At 48.5% G+C, this 20,403-nt stretch overlaps 1 protein-coding gene across 1 annotated transcript in view; it reads left to right on the top strand.

Moving 5' to 3' along the window:
• The first annotated feature begins 5,290 nt into the window (after positions 1-5,290).
• The window catches only part of LOC142801760 (speckle-type POZ protein-like), a 31,536-nt gene continuing 16,423 nt past the window's right edge, over positions 5,291-20,403 (top strand). Inside the window, exons 1-2 of the mRNA XM_075887557.1 lie at positions 5,291-5,545; positions 8,676-8,866. Of these exons, the coding sequence (XP_075743672.1) occupies positions 5,536-5,545; positions 8,676-8,866 (201 nt within the window). The 5' untranslated portion in view covers positions 5,291-5,535. The remainder of the gene's footprint in view (positions 5,546-8,675; positions 8,867-20,403) is intronic.

The following is a 20,403-nucleotide window of genomic DNA, read 5'->3' as shown; positions in this document are numbered from 1 at the left end:
TCACTTTCCACTCGGCAAAAAAAAATCAATAGAGCTTAAAGTTACAATATCAAACTCAGAGCACGCGTCTAAGCTTCAGCAATTTCATTCTTTCCTGCTTAGCATTTCGTTTGCTGTTCTGGGCTTTGACATGAAAGTGGAGCCTAGTAAGAACATAAAACTTGATAATTTTGTTTGTGAGGGACATACTGTGGTCAGGGCAGCCAACAAGTGTAAGCTTTCTTAACTGCAAGAAGGAAACCAAGTCCACGATGCTGTCAGGTTTGACTTCTGTAACACTGAAGCAGTGGGTAAAAGTGTTCTCGAGAGTGGTCACGAGTTCATTGAGCTTGACTGATGGGTACAGCAGGCCTCCTCGGTCAACAGCAGCCGTGAGGGATGCTGCAGCTGGAGATGGATCGTTCTCGCCTTGTAGGAGCTGCTGGCTGCACTCTGCACATTTGGTGCTTGCAACGCTTTTTCTTGCCACATATCCAGCCATGTAGAATATGAGTCTGGCATCGCTGCTTTGCACGACCATGTCTGCATACTCGGTGCCGTGGCCGTATTCATTGAGCACTTCATGTGCTTCGGCAAGGTTTCCTACGTCAAGAAGCTCGTCTAATTTCCTCCGAGGAGTGAGGTCCTTTCCGTTGTCAGCTCCCAGCAGACTTCTCAGCAGTCCTGAGGACACATTGCTTCCTTTCGGTGGTTTTGCCAAATTCTGGAAGCTCAAAGTGTTGACCGAGATTAGGAACTGGGAGGCAGTCGGATGATCATTGCATCCAGACATTTGTCGGACGATTCCAAACAGCCTCTCCAGGGGGTCCTGACTCAAGCGGCATGTCATCATATAGCTGAAGTTCAACTTCATCGTCAGGTAGCGGAGAAGGTGTAGCGTGCTTGATAAGGTAACACGAAGCCCCTCGGCTGTACTGCGGCTTAGGAAACCTCCGGAGCCAGCAGCTGTTTCCCAATCGTCCAGGTAAGTCAAGAAGTTTTGAATGCACTTCTCGTGCATCCCTCCAGGCTTAAGTGCACCCGAACTGCACCTTGAAGTCATGGCCTCAATGAGCCTTCTCATTCTTTCCACAAAGCTGACTGTCGCCGCTGTGCTCCCATGCTTTTCTTCGATGGTTGCATTGTACAAGAAAAGGCCTCTGAGGACTTCATCACTGTAAAGCCGCACTGCATAATTTACCCTCATTTTCTCAAAGCCATTGGGATGCACAACCGATTTGCTAATATGAGGCATGGCTTTGAGAGTCGTGTCATGCTGTTCATCAAGCTTCCGGGCACAGTCAATAGGGTCAACACTGGCATGGCCTTCTGGCAGTTTCACGCCCGTTCGAGGGCCTTCACCGCTTCTTCAAATGCTGCAGAATCATTCCGTGCATTCTTTTCTTTCATTTGTTTGATGAGTGATTTAGCCTGCAGGACACTCAGGCGACTCCTTTTCGCTTGCGCTGTTCGCAGCTTAAGCCTGTATGAAAGCTTTTGGGACTGGGCCACATTTTTGCCTTTTCTTCGCCTGTAGGACTCACGATTCAGGAGTAGTCTTCTGAGGTGCTTGCATTGTGGGCAGGCTTTTTCTGGCGTTGGAGCAACCCCACGGCAAGATGGGCTGAAGGTTCTGCCATCAAAAGTCTTCTCCTTGTACTTTAAATTCACTCCAAATTCACCAGTTTTACCAAACCCTCTGCATGGTATCATGGAGTCGACGTCGCGAAGCAACTCTTCTGCCATTTCGATGTCGGTAATGTCAAGGGTATTTATTTTTGTGGCTTGCACAAAAGCTGTCGCTTGAAGTTTGTTTTCATCTGATGTCATTAGCACATACTTGTCAATAGTCAACTTGTCACCATCTAGTGCGCAAACTGTAAACACCGTGGCGTTGTCGGCTCCAGCAATTAGATGTCGAGCCCAGTAAGCGCTGGGAAGACCACACTTGCGGACGTCGGGAATTGCGGGCACATTCGGAACAGGTATTTGGTTACTGTCGCTTTCTGTGCTGTACGAGCCAGCTGTCTCCTCGCAAGCAGACGTGCTTGGTTCCTGACGCCGAATTTTCGATGGTAGGCCGCAAGTGGATGTTCTTGACGTCCTTTTCTTCGGCACTTTCTTTGAAAGATACGCAGGAACATTTGGGAATATGGTTGGCACCGCGTCAGATTTCAGCACCGGTTTCCCTCAGGGAATCTGAACAGTTTCGCCGTTTATCACATGCGTGTAAAAACGCTCAATAAACTGCTCGTCGAAATGAAGCTCACATAGCGCCGACTTCACGTCCAACGACTTGTCGGCACGGGGTACGGCTCGTTGCCAGGCTTCGAAGAGGGCAGGGTCTTTGGGAACAGAGAAAAGAGAAGCACGCTGACCTTGCTCCCTCGATGACACATAGCCGCTCGTGCAGCCAGGAGCAAAGCAGTGGCGTTGCCTCGCTTTCGTAGTGCTGGAGTTCATCCTAAGGTCGGCACTCACACTGTTATGTCAGCAACTAAATACATTTTGCCATAAGCGAGACATCAACGCGGAAAACTGCACACACCCAGACACGCTTCCAGAGGCGAACCAGCGAACCCAGCGGCGAGTCGACGAGAGAGCGCGGAGCGCGCGCTTCGCCCGCATCACTATGCCGACAGGAGCGCCGTGGTGGCCGTCGCGGCGGCGCTTGAAAACGAGGATCGCGCGCGCTCGGCGAATATGCGGGCGCTGGCGTCACCTCCCAATTCTAGCCACCATAACGCGGCCACTGCTGCTAGCACGGTTCTTTCCTCCGTGGGCGCCACCTTTTTTTCCTCTGTGGAGCACACGGAGGAAGGAAAAAGGTGGTGGAGCCAAGGAGGATTAAAAAAAAAATGCTGGAGTGGAAATGATTGCGCAGAAGTGAAGCCGTTCCTCTGGCAAGATGGCGATTAAAAACGAAGCGTTTCCCTCGAACGCCCAACGAGTTTAATGTGGAAACTTTTCTGGGTCACATAAAGCTCCAAGTGCGTCTTACAGTTACTAGTTTTTCTTAGTGAGCCTCAATTGGAGGCAAAGTTCTTTAAAGATTCAGTCATCCATACTCGTTTCTGTGTGTAATTTCGTCGGGAACAACCATCTTTTAATATAGAACTGACGTAGCATATACATAACATATCAAAACCACTTGATCTTTAAGTAAGCACTATGAGAAAAAAAGCATGTTTCCGCCATCTTGGCAGAGGCAAAAGCTGGCTTCACTTCTGCCGGCAAGGCGTTGCGGGAGCTTCCACTCCAGCAATTTTTTCTTTAATCCTCCTTGCAATTTTTTCTTTAATCCTCCTTGGGTGGAGCACATGAAAGCTCCCTTTATTGTGGATGAATGAATAGGGCTGTACCCTTTAAATTGAGTGGTGGCTAGCGCCACTAAGCCGTTAGGAAACTTAGGATAGATAAATGGATAGATGAATATGGCTGTACCCTATAGATTGGGCAGAGGCTAGCGCCACCAAGCCGTAATACTTAATGAACCGAAAACTAGATTTATTTTTTTTTCTTTAAAAAGTGAGTTTGAGGAATCGTACTTTGCAGTGAAGAGTTTAATTTTCACTCGTGCCTTGACTTTAGCCACCAATCAGATAACCTCCTTCTAGTTAAGTCTACCCGCTTAAAGTCTATTTTGCCCTCCCGGTCCCTAAACACCAGTGCTTAGAACACGGAGGAAGGAAAGGTGGCTTAGAAAAACTCTGCGCCATCATTCTGAACTATAGGGTGAAGCCCTTTACAGAACATTATTAAGTGATCGGCAGTTTCTTCTTCCTCTCCACACGCACTGCATACCGTGTCTACCCCTTCGTATTTGGCCCGATATGTCTTCGTTCGCAGTACTCCCGTCCTGGCCTCAAACAGTAGAGAACTACCCCGAGTATTATCATAGATCCTTTCCTTGGCAATTTCCTGCTTAAATGTTCGATAGATCTCTAGTGCGGACTTCTTAATCATGCCCATTCTCCACATATCAGTCTCCGTTTCCTTCACTTTCTTCTTAACCTATAGTTTTTTTTTTTGGTTTGGCCACCTGCTGTTTTCTAAGTATTTACCAGTCAATTTCCTGGTTCGCTTCCTCCATTTTGTATCGACATTCTTCATGTACAAGTAGCTGAAAACCTTCCTAGCCCAACGCTTCTCCCCCATTTCTCTCAATCGCTTCTCAAATTTTATCTTGCTGCTAGCTTCCCTGCCCTCAAATGATGTCCATCCCATATCACCTTGTACTCCCTGATTTGGTGTATTCCCGTGAGCTCCTAAAGCAAGCCTACCTATTCCACGTTGCTTAATTTCTAATCTTGCTTGAACTTCTGACCTCATGCACAAGACTGCATTGCCGAACGTCAGACCAGGAACCATGACCTCTTTCCATATTCCTCTCACAACATCATATCTATTGTAATTCCACAGTGCCCTATTTTTCATCATGCTGCATTCCTGTTACCTTTAGTCGCCACGTATATTTCGTGTTCCCTCAGGTACTCGGTCCCATTGCTTATCTATACGCCCAGATATTTGTATTTGTCTGTTGTCTCTAGCGTGACCTTCTGTATTCAAAGCTCACTACCTTCGTTGTTATTGAAAATCATGACTGCTGATTTTTCCTTACTGAATCTAAAATCTAACCTATCTCCCTCATTACCGATTGATGTCCATCAATCTCTGCAAATCTTCCTTGTTGTTGGCCGTTAGCACTATATCATCTGCGTAACTTAATGCTGGTAGTGCCTGATCAATAAGTTTTCCTTGTTTGACTAAAGAGAGGTTGAAGCCCAGTCCACTTCCTTCTAATTTTGCCTCTAATCCTTGTAGGTACATCAATTAATAATAAGGGTGACAGGGGACACCCCTGCCTAAGCCCGCGTTTTACCTCTGCAGGCTTGGATACCTGTTTTTCCCACTTTATAACTACCTTGTTACCTTTACAGATATCCTTTAAAAGATTAGTGACTACATGTTGCACGCCTAGTGTGTCCAGTATTCCCCACAATTCCTCTTGAACCACGCTATCGTACGCTCCCTTGATATCCAAAATTGCTAGCCACAGGGGCCTGTGTTCCTTTTCTGCTATTTCGATGCACTGCATCAGTTAGTAAACGGGACAACAGCGCTATGTGCGGCTAATAAACGCAAGAGTTTCATTTTCCGCTATCGACTCAGGCGCCACTTGACCGGGTAGGGTACTTTGAAGAACTACTGCGAGTCTGCGATTCGTAAGCGCCGTTTTAGCGCTGTCGCAGTGTTTTGTGCGAGCAGAGTCGCTGAATCTGTTTTGTAACAGCCGTGTGTTTATATCAACGTAGCGCATTCGCGTCTGTAATTTGTGTTTGTGCGAACTCATCCTCTGCGTTCAAGCATTCACTCCGCACTGTCGTAAATTTCTTCGGGACATCTCCGTGAGAAAATTCGATCGCTGCTATGCGCACCGCCCTGCTTTTCGCTAGGTTATGACATTCTGATTAGTGATCATCGATTCTCATAAGCTAGACTGAGTCGCCTACGGCCACAATACGTCCCTTCCATTGTCCATCTTGCTCGGAACCAATGGAGGCAGGTAAGCGTCTTCGTGCGTGCATCAGTGTTGCGACCATGTTCCAGCTGCGTGTTAACCGAAATCGTTGTGATGACTTCACATTTCTATAAACCGAATTCGTTTTGATGGCTATACATGAACATTGCAGAGCAATTGCCCGGTCATCATTGCGCACTTGGCTCAACGTAGCGCAGGTTTTGTGCGCGATTTGCCGCGATGTCATCAGAGAATCATGTACCTATAAATACGTGAAATGATTGTTTCACAACACTCCCTTCTTTTTCATTCGGAAACGTCGAGGTCTGGATTTGGAGGCCTCCAAAGACCACACGTTGTTTTTGCAGAGTTGCCACTGACTTTCGAGTGAAATTCGCCAAAAACTAACAAATGTAGCCATGTAGCCAGAAGTCGCCAATTTTTTTTTTTTCAAATTTCGCCATAAAATGTCGCCATTCTTCATATGTGTGCCTTGCCTAGTAATCAAAATTTCTAATCATGTATAGCCTCAACGAGTACGGCACCATCGATAAAACCTAAATTATATTGACGTTTTTCAAAACCAGTCAGATCACCTGCTTCACCATGGGAGTTCTGAAAAAGGGCATGCATGCACTAGCATCAGCCCTGAATGTAGCACCTCATAACAAAAGCTTGTGATGGCTTCCGGTCATTAGCAAACGCCGGATAAAGCAATGACTACAACAACAGGTGTATGGCATGTATAGCCCTCCTGCAGAATTAGAGAATTTCTTTTCCGGGAAATCATGTATTCAATAATCGAAATTTTAATCACGAAACAACAGATATAAATGTGCAAGTATTGCATAATTGTCACAATGACTGCACAAGGCTTTATGGGTGGTCATACTTACGCTGTACATTCTGCAATTTTTGAAGGATGCCCAAAGGAGGCCGACTTGTTGGCCCACACGAATATACAAAATTAGAGGGTACTACATCAGAGAAGAAGTCGACAAGCTGTTCAAGACAGTTAAAGCTGTGGTCGGAACACAAAGCCTTACCATCCCCTAGCCACTTCAGAAGCGAAACTTTGATGAAGCTTATAGCTTTGAAAGCCCCTAAAAAACATTGTATAACACCACCGTCTCGCTGCACACGAAGCAGTCTGCTGATCTAAACATTGCTGAGAAATTGCTGGCAGACGCACTAGTGTGCCAGTACCTCCTTAGGTGAATTGGGAGATAGCGGTACACACGAGAAACAAGACAGACATAGTAAATTGTGCTTTAAGTGCACCTTGTACTGGTGGGTCTGAAACTACGAAAGAAAGTTTTGTCGCCTATTTGTTTTGAAGGTACTGAGTATTGAAGCATAACTCAGTCGACACATAAGCCGAAATTCACCGAAAATTCGCCATGCCGCCATTCATGATTTTAGGTCGCCACAGGCCTCTCAAATTTGCCAATTTGGCAAAAAGTAGCCACCAGTGGCAACCCTGGTGCGCTGTTTAGTCATTAGTATAGATGTCAGACTCTGAAGTGATGATGATGATTATTTGCTGCTTTTTAATGGGCGGGTTTACTTATAGTTGTAAAGACACCCTAGCACACATATATGGAAAAAAGGGATGCACCCAGCAAGGGGGAAAAAACCGAACAAACACTAGAGTTTTGTTGGAGTTACTGTATATGCTAGCATATTCAGTAACTCTTAAGTATTACAGGCACGCAGCGCCACCTGTCGACACAGTTTTGAGTAATGCAAAGCTTGACTCCCTTGCAGAGTTTGCTGCGCAATAAGGTGCAACTACAGCATTAGAAACATTGATTGAGCTAAATATTAGGCCTATTTGCGCATTAAACACTTAGAAAGCTACGAATTTCTCTCCTCTAGTCGTACGCATCACTGAACCGCTGTGAAGTGCTTGCTAGTTCATCCGCCAGCATGATGGTGAAAACAAGAGCAGACGCAATAGCTCTGTGCTCTACGGAAAATGACCCCCGTCGACGCAACTGTTGTGTTGTGAAAGGCCACGGATGTAAAGGACTACGGTTTTACTGAATTCCCCAGCTTTTGCGAAGCAGCGCGGTGAGAACGCTGTATACGGGCCGTTGCGAAAGTGTTCGGTAAGCGAATTACTCGCATTCTTCACAGCCGTTTGAATAAGAAAGTGTGAAAATGTAGGTCTCTTGTTATTGTTTTGAGTTGCCCTGACGGAGAACCGTGGTAACTGATTTCAACAGAGCCTCTGACCGTGGTGCACGCCGTGCAGCAGTAGACAGGTGACGAGAGTGATAAACATCGCCACGTCGCGACCACCGATAGTTTTGAGGTGTCGCCACTACATGGCGTTACGCAAGTAGGGCTTTGAAGACTCAAAGTTCTGGCTTTAACTAGGAAATGCAAACACGTACGTCATACAGGTAAATCACAAAATTATTGCGACCACAATCATGTTTTTCTTGCTGTTGTTCTCCGCAATTGCCGGAGCTATCTCGGAGGCCTCGGTGTTGCCTTTTATTGTACAGCGAGAAAGTGGACACGCATATATCCCCACTATATAGCAATATATACGAGCGGATGACAACCGGCAAGATAACACTCTAGCATGCGTAATAAAACGGTACAATGCACAGGAAGGGAGAGATCAATGGAGAAAGAACTGCAAAGGCTAAAATCACCAGGGCTATTCGTGCCAGATAAAGCGAGCTTCGTACCACTGATCGTGAGATAGATTCCTCATGTATGCACTTCATGGCCTTGGAATCATGTGCATGTATAAGCTTAGGCGTTAGAGAATGCACGTCGGAGTTCTTCGGACTCGATGTCATGCGCTGCTCACTTGCACTTAAATTGCCAGTTGCAGTACGCCGAAATAAATGAAACATCTTTCGCACTGTACCCCCAGTTTGTTTTGATGAGCTTCCTACTTTTCTGAAGCGAGGTTGGATTGAAGGAAGAAGCTTTCCAGTTCCTTGATATTCATTAAACCGCATGTCAAGACCAATGAAAGAGGAGGGCCTATGCACGTTTTTTGCTTGCAAACGGCACTCCTAGCACTACCCATTTATGGCCAGCGCATCGATAGGGGCGCTGATGGCGGCATTTTTTGCAGTGCCGCCTGGGAAAAGTCGGACGTCAATTTCATGAATGCCTGCTGATATGTGGCGCTATTTGAACGAATTTGCAGGGCAAGGTCCTGTTCAGGATCGGGCTACGGGGGCAACTCCGAAGACGTCGCTTAGCTGCCGAACGTCCTCGACTAGTCGCATAAACACTGAATGCATCTCGCACCACTGGACCATCGAGAACTTCAGCAAGTGCCAGTTCTTCCAAAGCGGTACTTTCTTCAGCGAAGAGTTCCCAAAGGATTCGTCACTGGTAAATAACCTGTGCTGTTGTCGATCTTGCATTACATCTTGTGCTCAATGTAGCTCCACTACCGCAAAACCTGAGGTAGGGCGTATTACGGGCAATCCAGCGATTGCCAATGCGGTGGCGCCATTTGGCACGGTGCGAGTATCAGTTGAATATTTTAGACACCTATTTTTGGTTATTCATGTAATGAATATTTTTGTTATTTTAGACTTAGTTTATTTTGCACTGTTTTTGAGCATTGTTAGCCTTCTTTAGGCCAGTACTGACCATTGCTTGACTATGCAAAATCGGAGGGTGGATGGATGACAAGTTGGCCCCTAAAATACTAGGCACTAAAAAAAACACGTCTTCTCTCGTGTTGTGCATAGTTGCCAACTGTGAGGGTGCAAGCATAGTTGCCTACTGTGAGGGTGTTGGCACCTCCTTTAAAGTTGTTTGTGCCGCGCGACGCACTTGTCTCATGCGGAAGCCGTATTCTGGGGTCACAGCTATTGAGCAGTAGGTGGCGTTGTGTTCGCGGGCGTTGATCACCACTATCATCATCATAGTTAGATCGGTACGAGCGCTGGCGGTGACTACTGGCGGCACGCCTTGGTGGTGACGTGCAAGAAATAAACTGGTCTTTTTCTCTGGTGGTGTTTGGCGCAAACGGTGTGGCGCGAGCGGTGTGTCCCCGGTGCACGGCAGTGTGGGCCGTCGGCCGGGGGCCATTGTAGTGAGTCAGGCGTTGGCGATGCCGCCTTGCCTTTGTTATGTTATGTTGAGTGTTGTGTAATAATGCGTTAGGTTGTTCGTGTGGATCACAGTTGATGTTATAATAATTCAGCTGACGATATCATCAATCAAAAGTAGTTAAATAAATAAGTTTTTGTTTTGTTCCGACTGCATCTGCTGTCTTTTTTCACTCCAAGAGCGTGGGGGCGATTACCACCTCTAGACCCCACGCACTGGCGCCCTTGGACCATAAGATGATAGTTTCCGCGGCTCGGTACAACCTTTTGGTTGAGCTGGGGTAGGTCTAAGGGGACTTTTAGGTAGAGTAGGCCTAGGGGGGACTTCTCATTGCTATAGCATCGGCGGTGTCCTTTGTTAAGAGCGAGGAGATCGGTTGTTGTGGTGTGTTTGAACTTGTCAGCACAATGAGTATTTTTTTTCTGCGCACAACAGTTTTTTTATTATTTTGTTGTTGTCGGTTTTCAAGAATGTTGTTCAGTTGGTACGAGAGCCATGCGGTCTGCATCCTGGGGTGAGCATTGCAAAGCTTAGAGCACGTGGATTGTGGGCCAGACCCGAAGCGAGTGAGCACAGAAGCCTCGTGGGTGGTCCGATTTTCTGTAGATAGCTCCTTCCATCTCATCAGGCTCAGGGAGCCGGGCGTCATTGCTGTCTTGTATTGCCGTCCGGGACAGTGGATGCCGATCGCTCGGTAAGCTGCTGTGTGCGGCGAGCGATAGGGCCGCCTTGCAGAATGGATGTCTCCTTGCGGCTGCCTCTTCTGTGCCTAGGCTGGGTGCTGGGTGGATGCGGGTTTTTGTCGAGCGACTCATTAGGGGTAACGCATCAGCATCATTTGCTGATGAGCACGTACCACGCGGTTGGGAGCTGTCAGACCGCGCTTTGGTCCTCTACGCTTACGCACTCCATACGGCCCACGCTGCCCCCACGCGTGGCATTCCACAATAGGAGCGCGAGGTCGAGACGAGGCCTAAAGAGCGGCGCAACCCAGAGCGAGGACCACCTAATCGAGCCAGCGTGGCTTCCACGGTCCTTGCTATCGGTGCGGCGCGCCAGAGCACATCGCCCGTGAGATCGAGGCGACTTACGATAGAGCCGGCATGGTTTCCGCGGTCCTTGCTATCAGTGCGGTGCGCCGGGGCATATCGCCCGCGAATGCGACTGAACACCAGGTCAGGAGCAAACGCGTGGTTCGGGAAAGGGACGGCGCCGCCGGTGAACCACATCGGACACCGTGCAGCGATCAGTAGTTACACTGATGTGTTCCAATCACTTGCACCGTCAGTCTGTTGTGCAAGTGATGCCGTAGACTCGCCTGAACCGCTGATCGAGTTAAAGATAGCTCAAAAGAAGTTTGTAGCACTTTTGGATACTGGGGCAAGCGCTTCTTTATTTGGCGATGACGTATTGCACCATCTCCGTGAGAACAATATCCGTTTGCGACAAAGCAACACCATTTTGCTCCTTGCTACGGGTACAGCGCAATCGAGCGGTGCGGCTACGCTAGTGATCCACTGGGAAAGATGCGTGAGGCGACAACGTTTAGGGCATCTTTCTGGTCTGTCAATGTCTTTAATTTGGGTCGAGACTTCCTCACTAAGTCGGGTATTGTCAATGACATTGCAAACGGCAGTTACCGAGAGCGCGACGGAGACGTCCTAAAGCTTTTCTCGAAGGCCCCCCCGCATTAACAAAAGCATACGAATCACAAGGTGTAATAGGATGAAAAGGTGGGCTAGGTGGTTATTCATGATGGTTCAGCGAACAGCACGAGCGCTCAACTAACTAGTTACACTATCACACAACACTATCATCTTATTCCTGTTGACATGCGCACCCTTGTGTACTTATATGTCCTTTAAACGTGAGAATAAACTAGTTGTTAGTTGAGCGCTCGTGTTGTGTGCCTCTTCTTTGCTTTGTGTTTGTGTTTACCCCGCTCTCCCAGTTCGCTGAACCATCACAGGGTGTAACATTCGCCCAGCTTGCTACGCTCTTTCGTTTGGCTTTCTGATAAGCTTGCCTGCTTGCCGCGATATCGGCTCCTCTTGCTTTGTTTTTTCCACCCTCAGATTGGTTCGATAGTGCATAAAAAGCGCGTCGTTGAGTGAATAAAACGGGATTGTCTTCCTGGCACTGCTTGCGTCGTCTTTCCTCAGTACCCGTCGGTCATCCAGCCGTCGAATATGTAACAGCTGGTGGCAGCGGTGGGATAGAGTGTGCGTCGGCGGTGGCTCTTGGCATTCGTTTGGTGAGAGCACGGCTAATGCACGGAGCATTAGCGACATTTTCTTGGTAGTAGAGAATTTTTTATTTTTTGTCTTTGCTAGATTTAAGTTTTACGTGTAAGAGTTACTTTTGTTATCAGCAGTCATGAATCTCGGGTCGCTAACGAAGCCCAACCTTGTGTTGCTAGCTGAAGAATTAGGCATCAAAGTGCAGAAGTCAATGCGTGAGCCTGAAATTATCGAGGCAATATCCACCTGCGGAGCGGAAGATGATGAAGTATAGGAATGTTGGAAGGCAGTCTCCCTGCAATTGAAACAGCAAGAGGTAGAACTGAAGTTGAAAGAGATGCAACTGCAGAACCTTGAACGCAATGATAGCTTTGACATGCGCGGGTACATGCAACCTTTCAAGGCCGGCAGTGACATCACTTTGTATCTCGTCAACTTCGAGAGAACGTGCATTAGGGCAGTACTTGATACAGAAACCTCGTCACAACGCCTGTTGACATTGCTTCCCAATGAAGCAGCCGACGTAGTCGCGAGAATGACGGATGAAGATGCAAGTGACTACGGAAAAGTGAAGCTTTTGCTTAGAAAAAGGTACAGCTTGTCAACAGAAGCCCTGAGGATGAAGTATCGTAACACAAGGCGTAGTCAAGGGGAGTCATACTCCGAGTTCGGCTACAAATCCATGAGCTTATTAGAAGAGTGGCTTAAAAGGGCCAACGCATACGAGGACAAGCAACATGTGATTGAACTGATTGCGCTAGAGCAATTTTGTGCATCGATTCCGGAGTAAATGCGCCTGTAGATTCAGGGCAAGCCAAACGTCGAAACGTTGCAAATGGCAACTAGTTTGGCTGACGAGTACTGTTCCAGTAGGATGGGAAGTTTGGAAGACCTGCGAAAGAAACCGTCGGTACTTTTCAAGAAATTTCAGAAAGGAGCGAGAGAAAGCAACCAAATAAAACCCGACAACGTCCCCCCCCCCCCCTAGGGCACACGGTCAACCCGAGCGAACTCAAGAGTTCCAAGTTTGAAAAAAAAAAAAAAAACGGCCGTTGACCTGTTATAAATGCCATCAACCAGGCCACATCGCCGCAGGCTGCAGGCAGCCCAATGTGCCTGCTGATTTGCTAACAGAGGACAGCGACTTGCTCTCACCCTACACGTATGACATGGCGGTGAACGGCATCAGTTGCAAGGTTCTGCGTGATACAGGAGCGACATTTGATATCGTCCACCCGTCATTTGTTCAGCCCAAGCGCTTCACAGGATCGTGTGTGTGGGTGCGGCAGGCACTAGAACCTGACATGAAGTGCTTGCCGGTCGCAAGAATTCAAATGCAGGGTCTTTTTGGCAAATTCCAGACTGAAGCGGCTGTTTCGGACAAGCTCCCTCGAAAAATTCCGTACATTTTTTCTAACAGATCGATGAGGGACTTGCAAAATGCAGGAATGCAACTTAATGCGAACCCCGTAATGGTGGTCACTAGGTCCCACACCATAACGCAAATAGCCAGCGCTACTTGTGCCGCCGTAATTGCAGCTGACAGTGCCAACAGTGCTCCGGCGCAAGCTGCTGCAACGAGCGCAGGCGCCCCAGCCACGCCAGCCACTGAAAGCACTGATAACACCACTCCCGTTGCTTCCGCGTCCGGAGGCGAACCGATAAGCCCAGTCAGTGAAAATTTTCAGCTTCTGGCCAAGGTTGACAAAAGCGCTCTCAAGATGGAGCAGGCAAACGTCGAGTCACTGCAGACGTGCTTGGAAAGATCGAGACGGAAACAAAAAGGACCAGTGTCATTTACTGTCAATGACGGCCTCTTGTACAGAAAAATTCAAGAATAAAAAAGGTCGATGTTTCGAGCAGCTTGTAGTCCCCCAAAGGTATCTCGTTGCGCTGCTGGGTTTGGTTCACAGCGACAGCTGGGCTGGTCATTTAGGAAGAAACAAGACCAAGAGCAGGCTGCTGAAATTACTACTGGCCGGTGTGCTTCAAGGACTCCGATAACTGGGTGCGCTCCTGCAGCGTTTGCCAAAGGACAGGACAGCCAAACGAACGACTCAAAGCGCCTTTGGTCGAAGTACCTTTGGTCGGAGAACCTTTTTGCAGATTGGTAATCGACATTGTAGGGATCTTAACAGTAACAGCGGCAGGCAATAGGTACTTGCTTACACTCATTTGTCCCGCGACGAAGTTTCCCGAAGCAGTGGTGTTGCCGGAGTTAAGCTCCACAGCAGTTCTTAACGCGCTACTCGCTGTATTTGCCAGAATTGGATTCCCCAGTGAAATCCAATGCGACCAAGGATCTGTTTTCAGAAGCGCGCTTACCACGACATTTCTCAAGAAGTGCGGCATATCCTTTCACCACAGCTCTGTCTACCATCTGCAGAGTAATTCGGTCGAAAAACTTCATTTAGTAATGAAGCGAATTCTGCATGCGCTCTGCTTCGAGAAGGGCACTGATCGGGACGCGGCTATTTCCGCGATACTCTGCTCTGCGCACCGTCACTCACGAAGCGACTGATGACGCCGGCGGAACTCGTTTACGGCCGGGCGCTTCGTTCCCCTCTAACGTTGTTGAAGGAAAAGTGGGAAGACGAATTCGTGGACAAAACGGTGGTCGAGTACGTGCTGACGTTGTTGAAGCGCCTACGTGAATCGCAGAAATTGGTGCACATCAAGATGGCTGAAGCTCAACAACGTGCAAAGGTGTAATACGGCTGCACTAACCTTCAAGGAAGGCGATAAAGTACTTATTCTGAAGTCGTCAAAGGCAAATAAACTGGAAGTAGCATGGGACGGGCCTGTCACTGTTAAACAAAAGCTCTCCTACACCACTTATTTGGTCACGACGCCTGGCAAGCGCAATGATGTGACACTTTACCACTGCAATCTTATGAAGCCCTTTGTCGAACGCACGGAGACGCTGAGCATCGTCTTAAACGAACCAGAGGTGATAAATGTTCCAGTCCCTCAAGGGGGGGCCGCGGCAAGTAAAGTGCCGGTTTTGGTCAAAATATGCGATTTTCTGATTTATTTTTTTTGTAATCTTCAGACCTTCAACTTCCTTGTTCTAAAATATTACAGCAAAACGTGCGCTACAAATCCCGCAAATAGTGTTTTTGTCGAGGCTAGTCGCCGAAAAGTGCGAAAAAAAAGCCCCTGAAACGGTGTTGTTCACGCCACGCAAACGCGCCAAGTTGTTGACCGTGAGCCGCCATTTTGGCAGCTTTGGAAAGAGGAGAATGCCGGCTTCCCGATGGTCGCGGTCTCGTATTTCGCCGAGTGAAAATATAAGCGCGAGGAGCAAGTAAAAAAACGAAAACGAAGAAGGCTGCGCGGGTCACGTGGTAGCAGGCGCGACCTCTTACTGGTCAAAGCTGCGCCGCGCACCTTGGCAACCTTGGAAGCGCGAGCGCATCTGCGGCCGCCGCGCCGAAAATCATCCGGCGTGCGCTTCGTTTTTTGCCAGTTTGCTGTTTTTGTGATAGTTCGCATGCTTTTTTTACCAAGCTTTGTTTACATCGGTGGTCTCTTCTGAGTGCTTGCTTATACTGCGGTGCTGTGTTGCCGCAAAGAAGTTCCGGAGCGTCCACAAGTACGGCAAGCGTCGGAAAGCTTGGAACAAAGGGCAGACTACTGCGGCTGCCGTCCCAGTCGCAGTTCCGGACGGAGCATGCTCTTCAAGCGTCACGGAGCCTCTACTCAGACCCTTCGCTGATTGTTGTGAGGCCGAGAGTGTGGAAGGTGCCACATCGTCGTATGTCGGACCGCCGGATGCCGTCGACCGTGATGGACGCTCTCGCGAACCCGATTGCGGTGGCACCGCGTCGGCAGCTGTTGCAACTCCGGGCGTTCGCGCGTCGAACATTCTATCGCGAGTTTCGGCCCAGATTCCGAGCAGTGAAGAAATCGCGCAGCGGGCGCAGACAAGGCGGGATGTTTTGGATGCCGTAGCTTCGAAGTCTGCTTCAAAGCGGAAGCTCGAACTTCTGAACGAAGGGTGCGACGAAAATGACGGCGGTAAGGACTCCACATTCTTCTTTGTAAATAAGAAGATGCTGAACGGTCTGCTTTCGTCACCAAAGTGCAACAAGTGCGACGAAGGGTCGATACGCCTCGAGACTACGCACTGCCTTGGACTCGCGGCGAGGATGGAACTTTTTTGTGACAATTGTGGCATAGTGAACAGTGCGTGGTCGTCCCCGAGGTGCTCCGGGCAACAAAAAACGAACCCCTTTGAGGTAAACGTGCGTGCTTTGAGGGCTGTGCAGTCAGTTGGCAGAAAACAATCTGTCATAAATGACATTTTTTCTGCGATGGACATTTCGCATCGCGCACTGCACCACAAGTCCTACCAAAGACTGCAAAGGAAGTACAGCCACCCTGCCACCACATCAGCTGCCACCCGCATTGAAGCAGAAAGCGCACAGAAGGTGCATGACATTTACAAGGACCTAGGAGGAGTGCCAGGCAACATTGACGTCATTTACGATGGCACGTGGATGACGAGGGGGCACAGAAGTCATATTGGCGTGGGCTGTGTAATCGAGCTGTACACAGGCTTGGTCTTGGACCACTGTGTCCTGTCCAACTACTGCCAAGGCTGTGCTGTTGGCCCCAAGCCTAGTGACGACAACTATGAGGAGTGGCTTGAGAAACACAAGCCACAGTGCCAAAAGAACACCGATGCTAATGCAGGCCAAATGGAAGTAGAAGCAGCTAGGATCATGTTTGAAAGATCGTTAACCAAGTACAAGCTTCGATACATCAATGTGCTCTGCGACGGTGACAGCCGTACATATCTTGCCCTCACGCAAGACAAGGTGTATGGCTACATGGTGATCAAGAAACAGGAGTGTGTGAACCATGTGAAAAAAAGAATGGGCACTTCCTTGCGCAACCTTCTTGATGAGCACAAATCCAAAGGCCGAGGACTGAGCATGGGTGGCAAAGGCCGGCTGACGCAGGGCCTGATAAAGATGTTAACGAATTATTATGGCTGGGCCATTAAGAGCCACCCCAACGATGTTCCTGGCATGGAGAGGGCCATAATGGCCACTTATTACCATGCAACATCCACAGACCAGGATCCACACCACGACCTGTGCCCAAGTGGGACCGACTCCTGGTGCCCGCACATTCAGGCATTGGCCAGGGGAGAGCCGCTACCGCCTCACAAACATAAACTGCCCCCTCACGTGCGAGTGGCACTGCTGCCACTCTACAAGCGCCTCTCGAACAAAGAGCTCCTTGAAAGGTGTGCGCAGGGAAAAACCCAGAACGCTGTGGAGAGTATGAACGGCGTCATTTGGTCACTCCAGTCCAAGAGCCAGTTCGCCTCCCTTCGGAGTGTGGAAAGTGCAGTTGCAGATGCAGTCTGCCGTTTCAATGGTGGCTGCAAGAGTGCGCTGCAAGAGATCACTGCTCAACTGGGCTTCAATCCAGGAGACTGCTCTTTGCGGCGAGCAGCCGAAAAGGATGCCAAAAGGGTAAAGAGGGCTCAAAAGGCGCATTGTTCCACGACAAAAAAGCGCGAAACTGGGTTGCGCTCTACAGAGGCCAAGGCCACAGCATCTCAGGATTACTGCCCAGGAGGATTCTGAGTGTTTTAAGCATGTTGTGAACTTCCAAACAAGAGTGAACTTTCAAAGTCAGTTTTCTCAACCCTTGATTTTCGCCTATGTGCCTTCGCTAGAACATCTGTCATTTTCTAACAAAGACTGATAGAGTCGTTCCGTTTTTTGCACTAGGCTCAGGAGGCCTTTAGCAGTGCAATAAAGCTTTATCTCTCTTCTTACTCATCATTTAAAATTTTTAGAACACATTTTATAATTACTGCGATGTGTGCATAAAACAACATTTGTGTTTTGGAAATTTTATTTATGGTTACAAGAACTAGAAAAATCAACTAATAGCTTCTTTGCACAAGTTGATGCTTTGGGAACATAATAATATGAAAAAATAATTTCATTTAGCAATAATTATCTCTTTAATTGCGAAGAGCAACAATTAGTATAACTATGCTTATAACTCGAAAAGTACAAGAGGTATTTGAAAACGGTTTTCATATTTGGAATCCTCACAATCATCCACATACACACACCGAATTTCATCACAAACAGTACATTAATAAAAAAATTAGTTTTACTTGCCACGTCCCCCCTCAAGTGCCGACCCCTTGTTCTTCCCCGTCAACTGAAGACATGTTTGAGTCTGTAGCTACACAAGCCTCTTTAACAGTCGAACAAAGAAAGCAGTTGAAAATGCTTATCAGCAACTTTAGCGATTTGTTGAGCCCCCACCCCGGCAGAACAAACCTTGTCGAACACGACATCGAGTTGACATCTGACCAACCCTTCCGAATCAGGATGCACAGATTTTCACCCCGTCATGAGAAGCTGTTGAACGATTGCGTTCAAAACATGTTGGCCCTGTGTCTAATCATGCCGGGGGAGAGCGAATACGTGTCACCGATGTTTATCGTAGAAAGTCCTGGCAAGGAACCCCGAGCATGCATTGATTATCGAAAATTGAATGCGATTACAAAGACCAAGTTGTTTCCCATTCCTAATGTCGAAGCCTTGATCGAAAGAGTTTCCGCAGCACAGTATGTTTCCACGTTGGATCTAGTCCGCGGCTTCTGGCAAGTGCCACTCACGGAAAACGCCAACCAGCTAGCCACTTTCATGACTCCGACAGGCACATATCGCCCACTTGTGCTGACTTTTGGTCTCAAAAACGCACTGTGTGTATTTTCAAAACTAATGAATCAGGTGCTCGCAGGCACAGAGTCATTTGCTGTTCCCTACCTCGATGGCACCGCGGTATTCTCGAACACTTGGCAACAGCATTTTGAACATTTACAGGCGGTTTTCCTTCGACTACGTAAAGCAGGCTTCACTCTGAAAATGACTAAATGTCGTCTTGCAAACACCCACGTCCACTACTTGGGGCATGTTGTTGGCCAAGGGAAGCGACGTCCTTCCGAACTAAAAGTTGACGCGATCACTAGCTTTCCTTTGCCCAAAACAAAGACCGACATGCGTTCATTTTTGGGTTTAGCTGAATACTACAGAACTTATATTCCTAACTTCGCAAACTTGGCTAGTCCCTTCACAGACGCTCTCCGCAAGACCGAACAAACTACAGTGCGTTGGGATACAGCTCGAAAGGCAGCGTTTGTCGAGATTAAAAATATTCTTGTCATCCAACCGGTTCTCGCGGCACCAGACTACTCCCTCCCTTTCCTAGTTCAGTGTGACGCCAGTGATCGCGAGATGGGCGTCGTTCTAAGTCAAGTGAACGAAAAAGACGAGGAACACCCTGTGATCTACGCGAGTAGAAAGCTCACGTCCCGTGAGCAGGCATACAGCCCAACGGAAAAAGAATGTGCCTGCTTGGTGTGGGCCCTCGAAAAGCTCTCGTGTTATCTGAAAGGGTCTTCCTTTGTTTTCGAAACCGATCACTCCCCTTTGGTGTGGCTCAACCAGATGTCAAACAAAAATGGCCGCTTGATGAGGTGGAGCCTCGCACTCCAACAATTTGATTTCACAGTGCGGCACAAGAAAGGCAAACACCATGCAAATGCTGACTGCCTCAGCCGCACTCCCTAGTGTTTCTCTTTTTTCTCCTTCCCATTGTGTGTGCGTGCCTTTCGGCGTAGGCTTTTCCATTGTAGTTTTGGTTTCGTGTTATCTGCTCCCGGTGAATGCAACAGTTGGGCTTACCCAAACTTGGGTGTCAGGTTGCTCCTGACGTAGTTACTGCGCTCCTGCCGCTTGTTCACTATGCTGTTTCAGATCCTTTCATGCCGTCTGACGAGTCCAACCCTGCGCCAGGTGTCTTCTGCCAGCTCCTTCTTGCTACATGCGTGGCATCCGAGCACCAGTCGGCAACCAAAGCCCGTTCTCATCGTTGCTCCTCCTGGGAGCCCCAAAAACTCTACGGGCTTGTTAATGCCTGAGGACACCCAAATGCCATCATTGTCCACTGTGCGGGTGCCAACCACAACGTGTCCGCATGTGCCGCCATGCATCCCGCCGTCTTCACCCGTGTCAAGCACAAGGACAATGTGGACGTGTGAAACGTGCGGTCAGTGCTTGCTTGGACAAACTTGCCTCGAATGTTGACCACCTGTTCCTACCTTCAGTCCTTCAAGAAGAGTCATCCTCTTGAACGCCTTCCGACATGGGTAGCTTTGGCCGAGTTGTAACGTTCACCAAGCTTGCCATGCTCTTTCGTTAGGCTTTCTGATAAGCTTGCCTGCTTGCCGCGATATCGGCTCCTCGTGCTTTGTTTTTGCCACCCTCTGATTGGTTCGACAGCGCATAAAAAGCGCGTCGCTGAGTGAATAAAACGGGATTGTCTTTCTGGAACTGCTTGCGTCGTCTTTCCTCGGCACCCGTCGGTTGTTCAGCCGTCGAATACGTAACAAGGGAGAGACGCGGGTATGCTTGGAGAAAAGTGCGCTGAAAAACCGAGTAACCACTCCACCGAAACAATGTGCTGTGCTGCAGGGAAGGTCAGTGCACCCGCTTTTGGTAGAGGCAGAGCGCAGCTGTCGTCGCT

The sequence above is a fragment of the Rhipicephalus microplus genome, chromosome 1 (genome assembly GCF_043290135.1).
Source record: "Rhipicephalus microplus isolate Deutch F79 chromosome 1, USDA_Rmic, whole genome shotgun sequence".
Lineage (NCBI taxonomy): Eukaryota > Metazoa > Arthropoda > Arachnida > Ixodida > Ixodidae > Rhipicephalus > Rhipicephalus microplus.
Note: the sequence above shows the minus strand (reverse complement) of the source record. Positions and strands in the feature narration are given on the sequence as shown.